Source organism: Manis pentadactyla, chromosome 4 (genome assembly GCF_030020395.1).
Source record: "Manis pentadactyla isolate mManPen7 chromosome 4, mManPen7.hap1, whole genome shotgun sequence".
Classification (NCBI taxonomy): domain Eukaryota; kingdom Metazoa; phylum Chordata; class Mammalia; order Pholidota; family Manidae; genus Manis; species Manis pentadactyla.
Genome location: NC_080022.1, coordinates 11,342,725 through 11,365,415, shown reverse-complemented (window position 1 = coordinate 11,365,415; position 22,691 = coordinate 11,342,725). Strand labels below are relative to the sequence as shown.

General features: G+C 54.7%; 1 protein-coding gene and 1 long non-coding RNA gene across 5 annotated transcripts; one reads left to right on the top strand and one right to left on the bottom strand.

Annotated features, from left to right (window-relative positions):
• Positions 1-517: 517 nt before the first annotated feature.
• FBLIM1 (filamin binding LIM protein 1) lies at positions 518-19,101 on the bottom strand. 3 transcript variants are annotated; one of them, XM_057499771.1, is made up of 9 exons: positions 19,031-19,101; positions 15,356-15,419; positions 14,679-14,939; positions 10,438-10,613; positions 9,797-9,911; positions 8,345-8,514; positions 6,057-6,235; positions 5,127-5,244; positions 518-2,027 (listed from the first exon to the last, which is right to left on the bottom strand). In XM_057499771.1, exons 3-9 carry the CDS (start codon positions 14,926-14,928, stop codon positions 1,914-1,916), a joined length of 1,122 nt encoding a protein of 373 aa, XP_057355754.1. In that variant the 5' UTR covers positions 14,929-14,939; positions 15,356-15,419; positions 19,031-19,101; the 3' UTR covers positions 518-1,913. The 3 variants fall into 3 exon arrangements, with proteins under 3 accessions (XP_057355754.1, XP_036770230.2, XP_057355753.1); XM_036914335.2 differs by having other exon boundaries at positions 15,365-15,419; positions 19,031-19,100; XM_057499770.1 differs by lacking the exon at positions 518-2,027 and adding an exon at positions 2,047-2,274 and having other exon boundaries at positions 15,365-15,419; positions 19,031-19,100.
• On the top strand, positions 17,421-20,825 carry LOC118926912 (uncharacterized). 2 transcript variants are annotated; one of them, XR_008996904.1, is made up of 3 exons: positions 17,421-18,314; positions 20,311-20,577; positions 20,646-20,825. It is a non-coding gene; the product is annotated as an uncharacterized LOC118926912 (long non-coding RNA). The 2 variants fall into 2 exon arrangements; XR_008996903.1 differs by adding an exon at positions 19,379-19,512 and having other exon boundaries at positions 20,311-20,825.
• Positions 20,826-22,691: the final 1,866 nt, after the last annotated feature.

Genomic DNA, 22,691 nt, shown 5'->3' with positions numbered 1-22,691 from the left:
CCAAGGCTCAGAGGACTAATAACTTGTCCGCATTGAGAAGCAGGGCCAAGTCTGAGACAAGAGTCACCTGCCCTGAAGTTTAGTGCTCTTTCCTGCCACGCGTCATCCTCTCTGGACCTGTGCTCACCGAGCCAGCTGTGTGCAAGCACACGCACAGGGACAGTGATCCTGTTCGTGTGCAGAGGGCACATCCTGAGGGTAGGTGTTGACTCTGCTACAGGATCCGGTGGCCCTAAAGGGCTTCCAGAGCAAAGGCCCCATCCTGGACACCTTGGCGCCCCTCCCTGCTGGGGGCCTGTGTCCAGGAGCACCTGTATGTTGGTCTGTGCAAGTCTTCACTGCTGGGCACAAGGAGGGATGGAGTCCCTGGATGTGCTGAGCTGAGCCCGTTTTGGGGGAAGGAGGTGCAGGTGCTTTCTGGACACTTGTGCCACAGCGAGCAGATGCCCAATACATCTTTCAGCGCCACCACCCAAGGCCAGTGTTCACCTAGGAGAGATCATAGTTGGAACAGACAGACTTCTAATGGCTATGCATTTATTTTCAAGTGTAATAAGGAAAAAAACTAGCACATCAACAGGTGACTGCATGAATATATAGCTTAGCACAGGAGTAAAGCTGGAAGTGAGAAAAAAAAAAGGATGGTGAGTTAAAGAAAATACTAAGAGAATAGGAGGTCCTTGGTTATGACAAAAATTGTGGAGGTGGTACGTGAAGCCTGGGCTTTGTGACTCGCTATTCTAAGCTTTAGGCGAGAAGCTGGGCTCTGGTCTAACGCCCCTAAGGGGCCCTACAGAACACTCCCAATAATTGGAGCCTGGGGCACCCTCCCAACAGCACGTGGTACATCCACGCGACCCCAGGGAAGAAAGCACATTTTCTCACTTGTTCATGTCCTTCAAAATGTTTTAGAAGTCACAAAGCAATAAAAGTGATTTTCCTTAAAAGGGAAGAAGAATCTTCTAGGTGTGGTCTCGAGGAGGCGGCAGTCACAGGGCAGCCTGGGCTGGACGGCGGCCCAAGCGGGACTTGCGAGGACAGCCAAGGGGGCTGAAGGGACACCCCTGGGACTGTCCTGGAATGAGTGTGTGAGTGTGCGTGAGCGTGGAGGGGCAGTGGGGATGTGGGTGCGGCCACTCAAGGCTGCAGGAAGATACTCAGAGCATAGAGCAGGCACTTACTGTCTGCTAAGACACTGTCGCACCCAGAGGGGCCCTGGCAGGCATGGTGGGCGTCCCTGGGTGTCAGCATGTATCACCTCCTCTCTGCCCTGGCTGTTTGGGTTCATCTGGGCCTGGTCTGACATGTCCCCCAGAAAAGAAGTCCGTGGCTGTGCCACCACCGGATCACAGTCTTGTACATTTATCAACAAATGGGAAACATTTTCTATTAAGAGTCCTCCCACCCCCTAAAAATCCAAAAAACGTTTCCCATTATTTAAAACTCAAAACTTTTCAAAAGAGCTTTTTAAGGGACCTTTGGAATTTTACTCAGACAGCTCAGCCCGGCAAGCCAGGGCTGGTCTCAGCCTCCTCTGCCAGACAGCTGAAGTGTCACCACTAGGGACACAGGCTGCCTTCTGGAGACACCCCAACTCATCCCTGGAAGTGGGGCTCAAGCCCAGCGCTCAGGAGGGGCCAAAGCCTCAGGGGTGGGAAGTCTGGGTGTGATGCCCACAGTATGAAGACTTCTAATGCCCCAAAGGAGGAACTGCGAGTCTGAGGGCTGCTGTCAGCCAGCCAGCCACCTCTCAGCCCTGGGGGCAGGCCAGCAGGGCTGGGGCGGTTCAGCCCCTGCACCCCGGACGTGATGGGCAGAACTGCAGGCTGATCCCTGGTGTGGCTTGGAAGGAAAGTGTGCAAGAACAGGTCAGAAAGGGAAACTGAGTCAGGGAGGGGCCGTGGCAGGTGCTCTCAGCAGCACCCCGCAGCGCTCCGCTTCACGTGGCACGGCTTGCAGAAGAGACGGTTGTTCAGCGGGTAGCAGCCTTGGTCCGTGGGCTCCACAGACAGGAGGATCCTGCAGTCCTGCAGGGACAAGGCACAGGTGGCTGGGCCCCAGGCCTGCGCTCGGCAGCACAGACCCTCGCACTGCCTGCTGAAATGGCCTGAACGGACGTGTGCCCTGACGTGAGGAATACGGCTCTTCACTCCTGCTCTTCCAGCACACCCAGGCCAGCTCTCTACCAGGGAGGACAAGACCAGGCACCAGCGGGCTCTAACCCCCACGGAGGTGAGTGATGACAGCAGAGTGAGCCGGGGAGGACCTGAGGACCTGAGGGATCACAGAAAGAGCCAGAAGGGCTTCACAACCATCCAGAAGCCCCTTTAGAACATCAGCCCATTTCCTCTTAGGTCCCACCCAACCAGAGCCTGGAGCACCTCAGGTACTCAACACACATCTGTGGAGTGAATAAGTGGGTCCAGTCCCTTCACGTCACGATGGTGGAACTGGTGTGCGGAGGGTGGGGCCTGGCCCAGGGGACACAGCTGGTTCCAGAGTGGGGGACAGGACCAGGTCCCCAGAGTCCAGGGAACTTTCTGTTGCTTCACTGGGCACACAGCTTCAACACTGGCACAGACTCTAGTACTTTCAAGTTTCCCAATCACCAAAGGACTTCAGAACAAGGACAGGGATTGGGCCCTCATTGCTGCAAGCTAGCACCTCAACTGGGCCTCACCTGGGCATGTGCTGGAGTAATAATGGGAAGGCTAATGTCCAAAGGTCCAGTTCAGGTCACGGCTGGGGTCTCTGGGAGCCTCACTGGCCAGACCAGTGGGACTGGTCCCCACAGAGACAGCTCGGGTCGTGAGCGGCAGCCTGAGCTAGCACCACCCGCTGGGGAGTGTGTCTCTTCCCTGCAGCGGCACCTCGAGTCCCAAGGGGATGCAGGGGTATTTAATGCCAGGACCTGTGCTGTTCCTGAGGGCCACTTGCTTGGCTTCCTGAGAGCATCAAGTGCCAAACCTAAAGTCCCTTATGTGACCTCTCCTAAGTTATCATCAAGTGAGGAAACACCCCAACTATCACCGAGTCACATGGTCTGCAAAGGCGCTTTGGGGTGGTGGGAAGCTAAACCCAGGCCAGACAAGCAAGGGTTGGAAGCATTTTTCTCAGCCTCAGTCTCTTCTCCTTAAATGGTGACAACAAATCCTATCTTGCAAGATCTGTCATTAGGATTAAATAAGGGGATGTATATGAAAATGTATGAAAGCATTTCAGATATTAAAAACACTACCTGAATATAAAAGTACTGTTATCCTTCCAACACCGTAATAAATAACAAGGACCACAAAGCAAGCAGGGTGGTGAGACCGGAGTGTGGACAGTGCCCTAAAACGCATTTCCCTTCCTAGACAGACAGCACCCCAAGTCGGTTCCAGGCTACTGTGATTCAGGCCTTACCTGCTGTAACTGCTAGAGTCCAAACTCTGACTTATTGCAGCCACCTGAGTAATGCTCACGGGGGCTGGCCTCCGTCAGGCTGACCAAGGACAAGCAAGGGAGAGTTTATGTGCTCACCAGTCAGGGAAATGCTAATAGCCACTGGCCCTAACGAGGGCTATGGTGGGGTTAACAGCGCTTAAATTTCATCATCGTTCTTTCAAGATGCATTGTCAGCTGGACCTTGAACTATAACCAACAAAGACTACTTAATTATGAAGCAATCTGTCAACTTCTCGATCACGCCTCCTTGTCGCCCTCAGTGAAAACCACCTCTTGGCTCCATGTATGTTTAAATAAATGCGAGTGAATGTTTGGACTCATTCACTGGCCGGTTAAGAGATCTGCTGATGAAGAGTGTCTCTAAGGGACGCTCCTTTAGGTGAAGCCATAAAAGCTGCTGCCTTTGTCACGATCACCAGAGAAGACAGAAACATCAGTGATTTGGGAGTGAGTGGAAGAGGCAGGGGGAGCTCTTGGAGCCTCTGCAGCAAGACCGACTATATGACTGGGGGGTCCAGGGCAAAATACAAACGTGAAGGCCCTTGTTTAATAACGAGGAACTTCAAGTTAGTAACAGCAGAGCTCTAAAGCAAGCATGGGACCCTTCCGAACCAGGGGTTGGGCTGGGGGAGGGGGGCTAGGTGACTCCCTGGGCATATTTTGCTGGGATTACTGAACTAAACAGCCTCCCCATCTCAGCCTTACCCCCTTCCTGCAGCCTGAGGTCCAGACTCCTTAGCCTGGCATGAGGCCCTTCCCTTTTCTCTGGCCTCATTTCTACCACACCTTCTGGTACTCTACACTCCAGACAAACTTAGAAACTTCTACTTCCTCTGATTCTTCAGGCTTGCTTGTGCCAGAGTGGGTTTTTATAGCCCCTTGTCTCTTTCTGGACTTCTTTTCCCCTCTGAATATCTGGCAAACTCCTACTCATCCTGTAAGACCCAGGTTAAGCATCGCCTCCTCCACAAGAGTGACTTTGGGTTCCACCCTGGTTAGACTTAATCATTGCCTTCTTTGTCCCAAAGCTGATGGACACGTGTTCTCTCCCAGCACCTGGAAAAGACATCTGCAATGTGGGTTTGCCCAGCATCCCCTTCTTCCTTCTTATGGTTATAGCGACTCCTCTGGCTCACAAGGTTCTGCTTCCCTGGTCCTAGGAGTTGGCAATCATAGTCCCTAGAATGGGCATGTGACCCAAGCTGGGTCAATCAGAGGCCTTCTTGAGACTGTATAGATGGGGTTTCTAAGTTGGGAGAACGCAAACCTGGGCCCATGCCCATGCACTGTACCCTCCTCCTCGCAGAGCTTGTCAGCCCACAGGAAGGGAATATGAAGCAAACACACAAAAAAGGCAAAACCGAGAGATGGAGAGGGAGCCCTAAAGATATCATCAATGACATCACCACCATCAGCCTTCCCATGAGGTTCTCTTTCTTGGAGGAAGCATGCTGAGTTTGATTTTTATCATTAACTCAAAGTTCTCTGATCAACAGACCATATTTGTAATGATTTCCATCCTTATTTGTCTCTGCTTCTGGACCATGAGCGATCTGACAGCAGAGCCCCCACCGCGACTTGCCGCACGTCCCAGGACCCAGCCCAGGCCTGCCGTGCACCAGACTCGCAATACGGCTTGCAGAGGGTTGAACACAGCTGGGAGCACCTGCTCCACTCACCTCGCATCTGTAGCAATTTTCATGGAAGTTTCTTCCCATGCACTCGATCTTGAAGGCATCCTTCCCATCTCGGGGGATGATGGGATTCTCACAGATGCTGCACACAGGGGCGAATTTCCTAGAGGGAAAGGAACCCACGCTTGGGAGTTGTTCACGCCACTGACCACAGCAATTAGCTGTCGCAACTGGGGCTGCTCTAGTTCCCCTCCCAGAGCTATTTCAGACCCGCTATGTGGCAGAACCTGGAGCGACAACCACAACCGCCTATTTCTCCCGGACAGGAGTGGATGGAGAGAGCTGTGTCATGAGACCTGGCCTCCCAGGGTATGATTAGCTCGAGGCAAGGAAGGGCTTGGGCACGTTAGGGTCTGAGAAAGCAGAGGTGGAGGGCGTCCAGCAGGCTGGGCCCAGTCTGAGTGCCCTGTTCCAGGCACACCTGTCTCTCCCCTCAGCACAGGCACTGAGCCTCAAGGACATCCACGTCACTTCTGCCTCCCACAGCTTGAGCTCTGAGGGAGCCACTGTGGCCCGGGGAGTGACAGCAAAGCCCCAAAGTCAGGTTAGTGGGGCTTGAGTCGCAGGTTCCATACCTACCATCTGGGAGACTTTGGGTATTTATCTGTTGCATGCCTCGGTTTCCACGTTTAGTAAACTAGAACCCTTACAAGTACCTACCTGACAGGACAGTTTTGGGGGGTAAATGGCCTAACCCAAGTGGTGTGTCTGGCACAACCAGGTGCTCAAAAAGTATTAGCTCGGCAAGCAGGTGCATGGTCAAATACAGGGTGTGTGTTCCGGCAGACCCGATTTCTGCACGCCCTGAGACTGCAGGAAAGCTCGCCCTAGCCCCCAGCACTCAGGGTGGGCTCCTCTCTGGTATCCGCGTCCCACTCTATTCTCGCTGCCCCACTGTGTGTAGGCCCCTCATACCTATAGAAGTCATCCAGGCAGTACACCTCATTCTGGCTGTCCAGGGCAAAATTCTCGTCCCCGATGCACCGGGCACAGATCACACAGGTGAAGCAGGTAGGGTGGAAGGCCTGGCCCAAGGCTCTGATGATGTGCTCCCGGACCACCTCACCACACTTGCCGCACTTCTCCAGGGTGTCCTGGGACAGAGGGCCTTTGCCTCAGAGTATTCCCACACAAGTGCTTACTTCAAGCCACAAGCCTTCTGACCAGCTACCCACAGGTTCCCAGAAGGTCAGGGGCGACATTCATGTAATAATCCTTTACTATCCCAAAACCTCCACTATTACTTAAAATGCATCAACCTTGGCAATCAGGAATCCTGCTATTAAGCTATTCTGCATTTTTTGTTACTAGGACATGCTTAAGGCCAGTGTCCTCTAGGGCTCAGAAGAAATTTCTCTTAAACTCGGTCAAGAAAGGAATTCCCAGAATTCTGAATGTGCCTTTTATCTTATGGACAATAAAGCTTGCCACTCTTTCCCTTTTCCATGTGGCCACTGGGAAGCTCAGAATCAAATTCCTTGCTCCACACTTAGGATTGATTGTAGGAGTCTTTTAGTCATGTATTTTTGGATTCTAACTTTCCCTCTGATCTCAGCTCCTTTTCTACTTTGATTTTCCTCTGTTCTGATTTATTTATTTATTTTATATCTTACAGTACTATATACACATTCATTCTTTAAAATGTTATTGTGGTAAGAATACTTAACATGAGATCTACACATTTTTAAGTGTACAACATTACTGTTGACTATTTGTATTTCTGCATTCTTATAAGCTGCCTCAAATCCCTTCTGGAATGAGGAGAGATGGGTGTGGGGTGATGGGGAGAGGAAGGGAGAGGGACAGACAGAGAGGAAGATGGATATTCCTGAGGCAGAAAGAAGGGCTCCACCCCATCCACCTTTCCTCCTAGACACGTCTCTGCCCCTTCCTAGCTGTGTTCCTGTTCATTTTAACCTGATTTCACCTGGACAGGTTTTGTGGGGGCAGCATGTCCCCCTCCGTCCATGTCCTAGGGCCAGTCTTCCCCCCACCAGAACACTGCTCAAGTCCTCCTCCTGGTTACTTGTAAGGGTAAACTCTCCCCAACCCCTGCCAGGCTCCAAGCCAAGGGAAGAGGGTAAGCTATCCCCCACTATCATGCTGGTGGGGTCAGAGGGATGGGGTGCAGGGAATGGACACGCCTGGCTCCTTTTTCCTCTCACAGTGCCTCGATGGCTGTAGTAATGTCCTGAGGCTGTGAACAGACGGTTCTGATTTTTCTAGACAGTCCCAACATGAAACATTCTAACCCTTCAAATCAGTAGTTTTCAAACTTTCAATGTGTATCAGAATCACCTGACAGATTTGTTAAAAATGCAGATTGCCAGGTGTACCAACTCAGGAGGAGAGGTGAGGCCTGTGCACACCCAGCTGATGCATCTGTGAGCGGTCTGTACACCACACACCACCAGACACTTAGCCATTCCAATCCCCTGGCACCCATACTAGCTCTCCCAGGAGGCATCTGGCACTCAAGAGGTGACACAAGTCTGCCATCAGACCATGTGTGGGAAGCTCATGGGTCTAGGTGAGAGGGCAACCACAGGGAGTTTCCAGAACCAGACAGATGGGGGGCAGAGCCCCAGAGCCACTGCCTGCTGGAGAGGGGCTGAGTCACGCCCGCAGAAGTAACCAGGTCCTAATTCCTGGAACCAATCACCACCTTAAATGGCAAAAGGGACTTTACAGATGTGATAAAGGACCTTGAGGCGGGCAGATTCTCCTGGATTCCCCTGGTGGGCCCTGAATGCCACCACGGTGTCCTTATAAGAGAGGCAGGGGGAGATTGGCAGCAGTGTGCCGCCGTGATGACTTTGAAGACGGACAGAAGAACCCAGGCATGCAGGGGAGGCAGCTTCAGAAGCAGACCAGGAGATGGATTTCTTCCCTACAGCCTCTGGGGGGAGCGCAATGCCTTGATATTGGCCCTGTGAAGCTGATTTTGGACTCTGGACCTCCAGAACACGAAGAGAATAAACTGCGCTGTTCGAACTCATCAAGTTTGGGTGATCTGTTAGAGCAGCCAAAGGAGACTAGTACACCTTAGCCGAGCTCCCCCTCTCTGAGCCTCAGCTTCCTCATCTGAGAAATGGGCCAAGAATGCCGGCCTCCCAGGATCATTGCGGGAAATGAAATACTATGACATCCCCCAAGTGCCCGGTACAGTGCCTGGCACCTGGAGGCTTGCTGCAGGGGGTTACCTGGTAGCAGGGTTCACAGAGGGGCCGCCCATCCTTCTGGTAGAAGCTCTGCCCGGCCAGCTGGCGGCGGCAGATGCGGCATGTGAAGCACTGGGCGTGGTACTGCCTCTTCATGGCTTCCACGGCCAGTTCTCGGGGGGACACGGTCTTGTGGCAGAAGGCACAGACATCTGGGGTGGAGGAGACACAGGTCGGAACCCGCCCAGTCTGGGAGCACTGTACCCAGTCACAACCCAGAACATGGCCAGGGTGCCAGGTCTCTGTCTCCAACCCAGGGGTTGTGAGCGTGGCCTATCTCAGGAGGAGAGTCATGAGGCACATTAAAAAAAGGAATGTGAGCGGTCTCCGAAAAGCTAACATCAAGAGACGTGGCACCAGGACAACTGGGTTGCCACCTGCAAAATCAAAGCAGGAAGCCCTGTCGTGACACGTTGCATGCCGGTAATTCCAAATATATCAAAGATTTCCTGCTGGAGAACAAAACTGTAAGAACACTAGGAGAGACCAGAGAAGAATTATTTATAACCTTGGAATAGAGAGAGCTTTTGGCATGTGGTAAACATTTAATAGCTGCTAATTAAGCAGATACCACACAGGGCTGGAAAGGCCGTGGACAGACCAGCACTCAGAAACTGGTTGACAGTGCAGACTGGGGCAGCCAAGAAGGGCAACTGGCCAAAATATCAATTTACAAATGCACCTGCCCTTTGACCACAGTACTTCCTCTTCTGGAATTTACTTCACAAACTTGCACATGGGCAAATGACCTTTGTGCAAGGAGGTTCATCTCAGCCTTATTTGTTATGGTAAGAAACCACCTAAGGGCCCATCCACAGGTGACTGGTTAAATGCAGACGGCAGGGCTGTGCAGAGTACCACGCAGCCACGAAAGAGTAAGAGCCACCTTGTGTTCTGATGTGGAACCAGCTCAAAGATGATGTTCTGAGGAAAGAAAGTGAAGTGCAGAATCGAGTTTGCTGTTATTTGTGGGACAATGGGCGGTGGTGAGATGCTTGCTTTCGTGTGCATCAAACGCCTCTGGAAGGGTATGTAAGATATTAACCACAGAAGGCACCACCTGGCAGGAAACGGGGTGGTACACAGATGGCGCAGAGGGAACACTTTTCACTGTGTGCCCTTTCGTACTTTTTCCTTTGTACCACATGAGAATGACATGTATTCCAAAAATTAAATAGTAAAAAAATCCAAGGCATTTTTGCTATCATAGCAAAGTGCGCTGATCAACAGTTAAAAGAATTTGGGTTATAAAGGAAAAAAACACTAAGACAATAAAAATAAAACTGATAAGGAGCCGTAAGGCCCACCACCAAACTGTGAGCTAGGGCTGACACTGGAGGGCCCTGCTCTCCCAGTTCCCCCAGGAAGCCCGTGCCAGCCTCGCAGGGCCCCTGGGAGCCACCCAGACCCCTCCCCCCGGCCCTGGCCCCGTACCTGTGGATGCCTCTTTCTCAGGGAAGCCAGGCTCCTCCGGGGGAGGTGGCAGCTCCTCCTCTCTGGACCCGAGATGACGGGGCTGGGACTGGAGTGGAAGCCTCTCCACCAGGGGCTGTGGGGACATGGGTGGGGTGAAGAGGTGTCACCCACGGGGGCCCCACACAGCCCTCTCAACTCTGCTCCTCAGGGGGTGCCACGAGCCACAATCAGCCCCAGTGGACAGAGGAGGAGGCGGAGGCCCAGAGAAGCGAGTGGCCTGTCTGGTGTAGTTCAGCAGGGAGGTTGTGGTGGCATCTGGAGCCCAGGTCTCTCAGCACCTTGCCCTGGGTTCCCTCATCCAGTCAGAGCTTCTTCCTTCTACTTCTGAGGAATCTCCTGGAATCCTTTTCCCTTGGCCTGGAATGTCTTCTGTTTCTAGAAAGGCCTCCGTTAAGGGCAGAGGATTTAAGAAAGTGGGTTTCCTACGCAGCGTAAGGAATTTATGTTAGACACAGAGAAACAATGTTTACTAGCCTGAAAGAGGTTCAAAGAGGGACTGCTCACAAGCAGAACGGGCCTAAATCCCTGAAAGGCCCAGAAAGCCCAGACGTTCCCTCCCCAGCCCATGGGGCTGTCAGGGACCACGAGGCTGGCAGTACCTGTGGGGGGGGCGGGGGCAGGTGCAGCTGCTCTAAGTCTGAAATGAGCGATGCCCCCACTGGGGCAGGCAGCTCCTCATCGGCAGACAGGTATGGCGGAGGGGGCGGCGGAGGCGGGAGGAGGTCCAGGTCGGGGAGCGGGTCCCCGCCATCCAGGCTAGGAGGGGGAGAACATCCTGCAACCAGAAGGGGACAAGGGGTCGGCCGGAGTCTCTGCAGGTGAACAGAGGTGCCCATTTACCCAGAAGGCAACAGTGCGGTGGCTAAGGGCTCAGGCTCACCCAGACCTGGGTTCCATCTGTGCCTCTGTCACTGATTTGCTGTGTGTCCTTAGACAAGAGACTTAGTCTCTCTGAGCCTCCGTTTGCTCGGCTGGAAATGGGTTTCAATAATTTAGGCTTGTTGCGAGGATTAAGTGAGATGATGCGGGTGAGGGCTTGGCACAGTGGATGGCACATGGCAGAGGCTCAGAAAACTGTCAGAGCCCTCCACAACAGCCCTCCCCTACATCAGTGCTAGAGGGCCCGAAATCCCCATTGGAAGGCCTTGTTGAAATACAAGCAAACTCAACCCCTAAGGCCTTGGTTCTCAAGGACCCACAGCAGCATTCATTACCTGGCAGCATGTTAGAAATGTAACTTCTTTTAAATTACATAAGTGGCTTGCATTTGTGACTCACATTCTATGTTTTTAGTGGACAGTGCTGTAGACACCTTCTTTGGATCCCGGATCCCGATTCAAAGGATTATTCTCTAATTCTTCTCACTTTGTAGATGAGGAAAAGCTAAACGTTCCACTGAATGATACAGCTCACAACAAAGACACTATGCAAACCATTCGTTCCACTATAATCCAACAATTAAATGGCATTTTATGACAATTCAGAGGAAAATCAAGTATTGGTAGAGTATTAGGTAATATTAAGGCATTCTTGTTAGTTTTGTTTGGCATTCTTTGGCTGTGTGGTTAGGTAAGAAAACTGCCGTATTTAGAAATGCACCCTGAAGAATGTGGGGCTGAAATGACCTGATTTAAAATACTTCCCAAAAGGAAAGGAAGAATGGAATAGATAAAATTCATTTAGAAATAAAGAACAACCCCACAGCACACAACCACACACACACACAGAGGAAAAAACACTGGCACAAAATCATTTTCACTACCAGTACGTATTAACTCCTGCCTGCAAAGCAGAGGTGGATAGAGGCGTTGGGGGGGACAGGAGTGACATCGAGGACACTAGCCCTGGATCCTGCTAGTCCCTGCACACACTTCCAGGTGCTCCTGGCAGGGAGGGAGGAGGCTGGGCGGGGTGCAGCCCCAGGCTCTCTATCCAGGAACTCGCCCTATAGGCTGACTCCCACCCCTCCAGGCTGCCCACAGGGGGTCAGGAGAGAGGCCTAGTGCAGGGCTGGGAACTGGCCTGTGAAAATCCAGTCTGCTGACAGGATCCGGGTGAGCGCTACTAATAGGGGGAAAGGCCCCACCTCCTGTCACTGGGGCATAAAGGGAGGACAGGCTTCGGGGAGGTCAGACTGTCCTATACACCCAAGGAACACAGATGGCAAGTGCCCGAGGCCCTGCTCCCCTAAAGCTCTGGGCTCTAGCCCCATTCCCAACTAATTCGAAGGGGCACCTCTGGGCTTCAGGTTTCCCCTGCATTCAACAAGGATAATGAGCCCCGTCTCTCTCCCCCAGGGGCTGAAGCCACTGTACTGATGGGAAGGTTGATCTAGACCTGTGAATATGCCACAGAATCAGCTGCAGGGCTTGTTCGAATGCAGAGAGCTGGGCCCCACCCCCAGAGCGCTGCCTCAGCAGGTCTGGGGTAAGCTCTGAGAGCTTACATTTTTTAAAAGCTCCCAGGTTAGTCTAAGACCGTGAGAACTACTCTTCTCCTCAACAAGGACCACCTGCTTAGCGCCTTTGGCCTAGAACTATTGTTCTTCAGGTGTGGTTCCCAGATCAGAGCATTACCTGGAAACGTGTAGGAAATGAAACTTCTCTGGCCCCACCAGAGACCTGCTGAATCAGAAACAAACAACTGGGGTGGGGCCTAGCCGGCTGTGTCTGAACAAGACCCCAGGTGATGCTGATGCGGCTCAGGTGTGAGAACCACACTCCAGACGGGCTGATGTGAGTCAGGAACCAGACCTCTGAGAGGCCACGTCCCCCAGGACCTGCCTTAGGTTCTGGACAAGAGGCTGTGGAGGGTGGTCTGGTTCCAGCCCAGCCAGGAATTCGAGAGAGGGACATGACACCATAGGACAGGTGTGCCGAAATGGGGCCGAAGCTGGATGAAGATGGCTCGCTTCTAGTGTCCAAGAACAGGAGGAGGAAGCGACCTTTTAAAGAGAAGCCAAGAAAAAAACTGACTTGTGACTAAGAGGTGGTGCGTCTGTGTCAACGCAGGTGAGTATCTAGTGGGGAGCAGTGAGGGAAAGATGGGCCTTCCGCCAGGATGAAAAGGCCAGAGACATGCAGGTGGATTCCCGAGGGGAAGAGCATCAGCTCAGGCGTCAGCAAGCCTGCTGGAGAGTCGGCTCTGAGCGGCGGGGAGGCCGCGGGGCCCGCCTCTGTGTTCCGTGGTCACACCAGACTCATGACCAAGCTGTTTACCTAACTTATCTCACTCCAGTGAGGCTGAACCCCAAGATTCCCAGTGCTCTGCTCATCTGCCAACGTGGCAGGCTAAACAGCTGACCAGCACTGTCAGGCCACTCCTTCTGGGAAAAATCTGGTTTCATTACCACATTCCCTGGCTCTTCTGCCTAGAATTCCAATAACCCTTGAAAATGTCTTGGAAATGTTGGCATTTGGCATCTAAACTGTATTTCCCTCTCCTACCCAATTGAGACATTTTTTTTTTTGGTTGTTGATCACAGGAACTGATATGTGAGTTTTGATCATCAGGGTCCTGGGTCTGCAGGCGGCAGTGTTGGGAAGGAGGAAGGAGCTGGAGGGAATGTGGTTAGGAAGGAAGATCAATCTAGAAGCCTGCATCCTGAGGCAGCATGTTATAGGAATATCCATGGAGCCTCACCTGCGTTCACATGTGTGGCCTCTTCTGCCCCACCTTTATGGGCCTCCTGTCACTGCCATTTCCTATTGGTCGCCAGGTAGTTTCAAGGTGACGGACGCACAGGCCTGCCCTAGCTTCACGCCGGGACAGCAGGACACCTGAGCAGGCACCTGGGGGCTCCAGGGAGGCTCAGCTGCCATCCCGGGCCGGCCTCTCACCCATACCGTCTCTGTGCCTCCTTGTTCTGGCTGGTGCCCTGTCGGATGACTACCACCCCCCTGTCCTGGGCTCTGGGGTTGGCATCCTTCCTCACCTCAACCCAACAGCTGAGACTTTCCATGGCAGTGGCAAGGGGAGAGGACTGGAAAGCTCTTCGTTGCCACGGCAGCAGGGCCACGTGGGACCAGTCACGAGGTAAAGGGCAGTCATTCCTGAGGTATCCATTCTGTGATGGATGCATCACTACGTAACCAAATTCCCATTGTCCAGAGGAGGAAACCATGTGAGGGCACAACTTGCCTAAGATCACCCTGCAAGTGAACGCCAGAGCCCAGGAGAGCATAAAACCACCTTTCAGGTCCCCCAACTCGCCAAATGCATTCCTGCCCAGGGCCCAGCTCCCAGGCCAGCAACATCCTGTCATTCAGGTCTTAGCTGAGCTAAAACGTCACTTCCTTGGAAAAGCCATATGACCACCCCGTAGAAAAACTGCATCTCCCACCTCTTTCTTCACTGTGTTTGATGCCTGTAGGGCACTTGTGTCTCCCTGACATTATTATATATTATATTTTTTATTCTTATCTCTGTTTCCCTCCCTAAGATTTAAATTTCATGTAGCCTGAAAGCCTGTCTTTCTTTTCACGTCCCCAGGGTCTGAGTCCACAGTAGGAACGGTGGGCAACACATGTAATGCTTTCTGTGTGACAAGTGCTGGGCTAAACACACGTACTCACACATCTAATCTTCACCTCAACCCTCTGAGGAAGGGACTATCATTATTCCTATTTTATAGATTAGGAAACTGATAAACAGAGAGGTTAAGTGGCTTGCCAACATCACACAGTCAAGAATGTGAAGAGCTGGGATTCAAATCCAGGCAGGTGGGTTCCAGAGTCTGCCTGGCACACAGCATGTGCTCGATGAATGAATGAATGACCTCAGAGTCGGCTCTTTCCTCCCCACCTTGGTGCCGCCTGATGCTGTCCCCCTACCCACTTACCTCCATTGGAGAGCAGGGGGGTTATAGCTGGTACTGCAGCTGCAGGCTTGCCAGGGGGCGCCCAATGGCTGGGCCTCCCTGCAGAACCCGCCCCGGGTGCCCTCATGGGGGTAGGAGGTTCCCGGGGGTGGCCAGGCTGGGCCTCACAAGCCGCTCGCCTCACTTGCTCAACCACAGCTGCATCTCGGCGAGGGGGTGACAGGGTGATAAAGACAGAGGAGGCGACCCTCTTCTCAGGCTTTGAGGCCATCGCCTCGGTTCCTGGAGGGGTTGGGGACAGAGCAGGGCTGACTTGAGCAAGGCTCGGGGTCCAGGGGTAACATGACTCCACCTGCTCAGGCAGATACACCCCCCCCCCGCCGGGGCATGGAGCCTCCCTCCTCTCAGCAAGATAGGAGCAGCCACTCCAGGATCCACCCAGCCAGCCCTAACCCAGCCAAAGGGGCTGGGGAAGCCCTGCGGGGAGGGCAGGTGACCACCAGGGGCTTGGCCACAGGGATGGGACCCAACAGTCGGACAGGTTGATTGCCCCTCCCCACAACCTGCACTCTTGGGAGAGCAAAGGGCAGCCCTGCCCTGCCCACCTCACCAATGATTAATTTTCCTGCTCTAAGAAGCAGGAGGAAGGAGTGGCTCCTCCAGGGCCACGCCTGCCACCAGGCTGCTCCTCCAGGTACCTTCCTTACCTGGGATCCTGATTCTCCCACACGAGCTGAGATCCCCGAGGTCCAGGCAGCTCCACTGCAGAGGGCAAATAGTGGGAACTGTCAGAGCATCTGGGTGGACTCCAGAGGCAGAAGAGACAGAAGACCCACCCCAGCCACCATTTACCAAGGCCTATTCTGCACCCACCCTGCTGTACGTGCTTCCTGTCCATTAACTCATACATCCTCCCGATGCTGCTGCGGACAGGCACTTCACTATTCTTACAGAGGAAGAAACCAAGACTCAGAGAGGTCAAGTCATTGTTCAGGGTCACGCAGCAGCGGAGCTGGGAAGCGAATCCAGAGCTTACGCTCCCGGCCACTTGGCCCTGCTGTGCTCTCCCAGCCCAGTGACAAGCCAGCATCCTTTTCTCCACCATCAGCCTCCATATCCAATCAAGTCTTGACTCTACTGCTGGAATCTCCCACTCTGTCCCATCTCCAAAACCAGGGTCCTGGTTCAGGCACGGGGGTGAGGTGGGAAGGGGAGTTCCAGTGGGCTCCAATGCTGCCTCCTACCTGGTTCCTGGAGTGATCTTTCTAGAGCATATATCTGACTGTTTCTCCTCTTAAAACCTTCCATGGCTCCATACTACCTTCAAAATAAAGTCCAAATTCCTCTGGTTTCAACTTCTTTTTGACTACCCTGGTCCATTTATCCTTCCTTGTCTATCTTTCTCCCATATCTGCCTTGGAGTGTTTCCACCACCTGTTTTTCTTCTCTTGTCCCTCCAAGTGTGAAGTTTCCATTTTTTCTTAGAGGCCCAGCTCAAACATTACCTCCTCCGTGAAGCCTCCCGGTTCTTGCCGCTTTCCTTGGGGCAGGTGTCTGCTTCCACAGGGCAATGACAGCCCATCACAGGACACGGACACGCTGGCTCACAATCACTGTGTCTGCACCCCCCCCAAGTGACCACGTGTGCCTTCCGCTGTGTCTGCGACCTTCATGTGACCCAAGCTCAGTTCACAGTGCTGTCATCAAAGCATGCATTTGGGAGGAGAGCGGCATCCCAATGTCAGGAAGAGCCCACTTCCCATCCTTCAGATGGTTCCTGCAGACAGCAGCCTCCAGAGCCAAGGCCGAGGTGGGGCCACGCAGCAGCCAGCAGCCTAAGTCGGCCACACTCACCTCAGGAGTCCTCACTGGGTTACCCTGACACGGCCTCAAAGCCCAGCCCACAGGGAGAATAAACAGGGACGCAGCTAGTGAAATTGTGCGGGTGGGAGTGAGGGTCCTGAGGGCTCCTAATGGTGGACTTGGAGCCTGAGTGGCCACCCACAGGCCTCCCTCCGTATCGCAAAGTCCACCGGCCACACTGGACTCTCTTGAGGACTGATAGGGAATAACAACGACAACAACATGTGTCCCTAAATTCCTCTTCAATTGGTTTACATGCCTGGTTAAAACATACAGCTCGGTCTGATAATAAAACATCTGTTCTGAATAAAAAACCAATATATGAAGAAAACTTTAGAAGTTCTTTAAAAGTACTTCTCTTTTGTTTCTTGTTTTGTGTTTGGAAGTATATACGCTTACATTAGCTTTCACGGTCTTTTTCATACTTTGTTAGAGGTGAAAGAATCTATTTTTGTAAATAATTTTCAGAGTGCATCAGAGCTTTAAATCCAAGGAACAACAATGGTGCTTACTGATAAAGCACTAGCTGTGTGCCAGGCTGTGACGGATGCTCTCCAGCCTGTTATGCACCCCCACTTTACAGGTAGGCCCTGTGAGACCCTAAGAGATTAAGTGACTTTTCCAGGCCCTTCTGGCAAACTCAGAATTCTAATGGAGCCCCGGAGCGCTGTCAGACTGTGCCAAGGGGAGTCCCTGGATCCAGAGGCAACATACTTTTTCTTCCCTGGATGGTGTGGACAACCCCCCACCAAATTCTCAGGACAGTGCTCACCCCAGAATGGTGCAATTCAGGCCAACTGTCTTGTGGTTAGTGCATTCTGGGCTGGTCCCCAGAGACTGCTATGAATGTCCCCTCCACCTCCCTCCCACCCAGATCTGACACTCACTCCACCAGGAAATTGGATCTACTGGTTTCTCGGAAAACCTCCAGGGCAGATGTCCCAGCACTGAGGCCAGATGTTCACAGCTGGGCAGCTCCGGCCGCCCTCAGTCCCTCCCTGTGTTTTCTGCTGGGACTTCAGGCCCCAGGGAAAGGGGCCGAGTTCAGGATTTTCAAAGTCCTGTCAATCAGCCCTCAGTCAGTCCCGAGGCAGGAAAGGGCGCCCCAGCCTCCTGCTGGTCTCATTGCCCCTCAGGTCACCGGGGAGTTAGGTATGTGTGAGAAAACTCCCTGTGGGGCGGCCCCCCAACCAGCCGCACCCAGGGGACCCTCCGCCCCCATCCTTCCTCCCCCAGAGGGTGAATCTGAGATCCAGTAGGGTAAGCGGAGAAAGTGGGAACAAAGGGAAGGAAAGTCATTTCCTGTCAAGAGGAAGGAGGCAGCGATCCAGCCAGGAACTCACCCAGCCCAGCTTTAGGCTGCTGCCAGAGCAGGGGACTGGCTGGCTGAGCAGGGACTCCCAGGAGTGTCCCCCAACACTGTCCCCTTCCTACTCTTTCTAACACCCCCAACTCTGGAACCACCTGTAAACTTTGTTCTTTACTACTTCGGTAAAGCCCTCTCCATGCTTTGCTGGAGGTGGGAGTGAGACACGGCCGCCCCCAGCCCGGAGCCCCAGCAGCCGTGAATAAGGGATCCCTCTCCCTTTCTCCCACCCCAGGGAAGCAGAGGAGGCACACGGAGCTGAGTTCGCACGGGCGACCTCCTCCCTGCTGGGTGGCCTGGGGTAGGTCACTGAATCTCTCTGGGCCTCAAGTGTTTTCACAGAGTGGGACTAATGAGGGACTAATGTCCTGAAGGCCGGCTGGCTGAGAGGACAAAAGGAGAGAAGGTGCTCAGGACCTCGGTTTGTGGTAGGTGCCAAGAGGAGGCCAGCGGGTCATTCATTCTCTGAGAGCTGGCCCATGGGCGCTGGTCTCTCTTGGGGGGCCTGGGCAGAGGGACTTGGTTTCCATCATTATTAAAAGCAGGAATCTGGACGCTGACAAGCCTCTTCCTGGGTCCTAAGATCTGGGCTGGAGAGGGACCCACGCCAAGATGCCCCACGGCGCACACCTTGGGGACGGCCCACCCCACCCTCTCCCAGCCCCCGACGGGTACCTGAGGTCCGGAGAGAGGCAGCCCTTCCCTCGCCTGACCCCGGCTGAGTAAGGGGGTCCAGAGCTCCGGAAACCCGGCGCCCTCCCGCAAGCAGCCCAGCGGGGGAGCTGGCCGGGTCACTGTGGGGCGCCGCCGGGGACTTTAATTCGATCCATGTGCGGGACGCTGTCCTCTTTGTGCGGGAGCTTCCGCCCTGCCCACCCCCGTCCCTGACGCTCCGCTCGCCGGCAGGGACACCAGCCCTGCCCTCCCCCGACTCGGGGAACAGAGACCGACGGACAGAGACAGAAGGACAGCACCCCCGCGCCCCCGCGCCCCGCAGGCCCCCTCCAGGAGCGCGGGGGCTGGGGTCCCGGCTGGGGGCGGGGTGCGCTCCGGCCGAGGGCTGCCGGCGCTGTCACCTGTGTGCAGCCGGGGCACAGACAGAGGCACGGGACCACCCCCCTCACCCCAACGCCTGCCCGCTTACCTGCGCCGCCCGCGCCCACGGCAGCCCCGGCCCGGCGCCGAGCGAGCAGAGCCGGGAGGGGCGGCGCGCCTCCCGCCCTCCGCCGCCCCGCCCTCCGCTCCCTCCGCCCCCCGCCCCGCCGCCTGACCATAAAAGGTGAGGCTGGGGGAGGGGTCCGGGATTCCCGCCGGGCGGAAGCGACCCCCACCTGCCCCCCAACCTGCGGGGCCACGCCCCGCGCCTCCCTTTGTTCCCTAGACCACTCCGCGCGTTCCCGCGGCCCGGTATTGGGGGTGCTAGGCCTCCCCGGTCGCCCACCTCCCTCTCCTTTGTGCCCCTTGAATGGTCTTTACGCTTCTCCTCTCCTAGGTCACCCGGGTTGGTGGCCCCACCTGCCCTGGGGAGGTGGGGTACTCACACCTGAGTCTGGGCTGGGATCTCCCAGGGTCCTAAGAGTCTGGTGGACTTGCGCTCCCCAGAAATTCACTCACCAAGTGACCCTGGTTAGTCACTCCATCTCCCTGAGCCTCAATTTCTTGTCTGTAAAATTGGGGGTAATGGCTGCCTACCGCTGGGGGTCAGCCTGAGGAGAAAAGGTGGTGAGGCCAGTGAGGAGCACGTGCACACAGTCTGTGGTCAGTATATGCTGGGCTTGGAGCTTCTTCATGAGGTGCTCCTGAGTGGGGGGGTCTCAGGTGCCCAGTGGAGCAAGTCACCTCAGTTTGCTGTCCTGGGTGGCCGTCACCGCCTGTGTGGACCCTTAAGCCCTGTGCAGGTGGGTCCCAGTGTCCTGGCAGGGCCCAGGCCTGGGAGGCAGGGCCCAGCTGGGAATCAGGTCACCTGGTTTTACCACCGGGGCCTGGTCACTGATCCCTCCCACCCACGGCACTCAGGCCTCACCCGAACTGGAGTAGATAGAAAGCGGAAGGGGGAGGGGGAAGCAGCGCCGGGGCCCTGGGACGGGAGAGGAGCCAGGGATGGGCTGCCTGAGTCCCTAAGGGGCCTCGGGAGCATTGCTGGGAAAAGGAATCTGGGTCTGATTCAGAGGCAAAAAGATTGTTCTTCTGATTAAAGCCACAGCGGCTGAGGGCAGAGGAGTGCCAGACCCAGCACCCTCTCGGGGAGGCCAGGCAGGATCTAACTTCCCCACAGCCCTGAAGCTACAGGCGCCAGGCCAGGAGGCTCTGGGGCTGCTCCTGAGGCGCTCCTGCTCATGGAGGTCACGCAGGGGGCACCTGGTGACCCTGCCACATCCTCCTCCTCCGGCCTCCCTAAATCCCTCTTTTCATTTGGTCCCCCAGCCACTCTGCAGCAGTGACAGCAGCTGCAGCCGCTGCCCCCACAGAGGCTTCCTTGTGCGGAGGCCTGGCCTGCAGGCCCTCCGTTTGCCCCCCAGGAGAGCCCTGTGCTGCAGAGCTGATCATTCCTGCTCCACAGACGAACAAACAGGAGCGGAGGGGCCCGAGGCCACAGAAGGAGCAAGTGCAAGAGCTGGATTCACTGCTCTTCTGATCCCAGAGGCCTGGGACTGTCACTCTTCCCAGATGCAAAAGCTGAGTCTCAGAGAGGTGCCGCGTTCGACGTGGCTGGGGGAGACTCAAACCCCTGGTCAGGCTCATTCCTGGCTTGGAAACAGTGTCTCCCCCTTCACAGCAGTGCTTGCAGCCAGATTTCCCTCCACCGCACCTCCCCCAGGAGGAAGGAGGGAACCACTGACCGCCAGAGCAGGAAGATGCCATTCAGGGGTTTTCGGATGCTTTCCGCTGTCGAACCCCCCAGTGCTTTGTGATCCAGAAGCTAACTTAAAACAGACAGAAATGAATCTGCCCTCTCTACCTCTGTGATATCCCCTGCGCCACCTCACTGCACCTCCAGGCGGGACAATGAGGCACTGGAGAGTTGATTTGGGGCCTTGTGCCAGGTCACACTGACTCCATCTAGGTGTCCTACATCTGCCTTGGGCTAAGCCTGGCTTGGGAAAGCGAAAGGGGGAAGGAGGAAGGGGTGTGTGGGTCCACTCACCTGCTGTCCAGCACCCTGACCGCTGCTCCGGCTGGAGGGTAATGTCCTGGCCAAGGGTCTCCCACACCAGCCCCAGCGGTGGTGTCAGTGTCACCTCCAGCAGGTGCCAAGCTTCCCGCAGTGGAAACCCAGGAAGTGGGCTGGACGGAACACATGCCCTTTGTCTGCCGGCTCAGAGGCCCTGCTTCCCTTCTCCTGCCCTGCCGGTCTCTGACCAGCTTTCTTCTGAGCAATTAGCAAAGGGGCTCAACCTTCTGTTAGGGTTGTGGCAGCTGTGACCCTGGGTGGCAGGGAAAGGGTAGGGGAAAGTTTTGTGGGCAAGATCCGGGGCAGTGGGGAAAGTTGCTGCCATCCAGTCTGGGGGGACAGGCATGGCACCTCCTGCCCACAGAAGGGAGCTTTGATCCAACAAACATTGGTTAGGCACCGACTGTGTACCAGGCACCAGTCAAAGAGCTCACAGGAATCAAGTCAGACACAATCAATCCTTGTCCCCACAGGACTCATGGGGAGGTGAGATTGACACGTCACTCAGAGTCATATAATAATTACCAATGGTGAGGTGTACTATGAAGAAATGCACAGAGGCTGAGACAGAAGTAGGGGTGCAGGGGAAGGCCTCTCTGGGGGCATGACATTTAAGCTGAGATGAGGAAGATCCAGTCATGAGAAAAATGGGAGGATATTCCGGGGGTGAGATGGGGAGCACAGGCTCTGAGGTCAGACTTGGGTTTAACTCCCAGCTCTCCGGTGCTGGCGGTGACCTTGGACAAGTTCCTTCCCTCTCCCAGGTTCCATTCCTCACCTGTTACATAGGGGAGCTGGACTGGATGCCCACAAACAGGGATGTGAATGCTTTCCCTTGCAGAACTGCTGGAGACAGAGGCCCTGAAAGGATACCCCCAGGGCCCATGGGAGCGCTGGCTGGTCACACATCACCCTTACTTGGTTTCCAGAAATCTCTGTTCCTATGGTCCTTCATTCTGCAATGATATCTGAGAACAAGGAGAAGGTTCCCTGAGCCACACACAGCGCCTAGGGGACCAGAGACCCCAAGGAAGAGAATCATCTGTCTGTCTAGCTTCTTTTCCGCTTTGACAGATTCCACTTGGGCCAGGTCAGAGCAGAACTGTCAGCCCCAGCTTGGGGGTGCCCAAATGTGCAGCTGCATGAAGTTGGAAATCTGGACTGGTTGGCGGGGGGCGGTTGGTCCACTCCTTGTTGGCAAACAGCCTCAGAATCCCACCTGGGCCCCCCAGGCCTGACTCTGCCCCAGTCCCTCCCTCCAGCTTTGGCTCTGCCCATTTGGAATCAGGTCAGCTCAACACTCAGTTCCCGAGCACCTATCGTGTGTAGGTCCTGTGCTGGGGGGGCTGGGCAGGGGGCAGTACAGAGAAGTGGGAGTCCCCCCCACTGCAGCAGGGGCAGGTGCGGGGCAAGCACACCAGTGTCTGTGAGTGATTCCAGCTTTGCCACTTGACAGCCTGCTACCTTGGGCAAATCACTTCTCTCTGAGTCTCAATGGCCTCTTGTAATGTGGGGGTAGCAGTAGCTCCCCCAATTCCTAAAAAATGTATGAGTAGGGGATCTTAAGGAGCTACATATGCAAATCATGTGATTAGTAGTAAAAGATACTGAGCTGTTTATAGCTGGGGCTTTG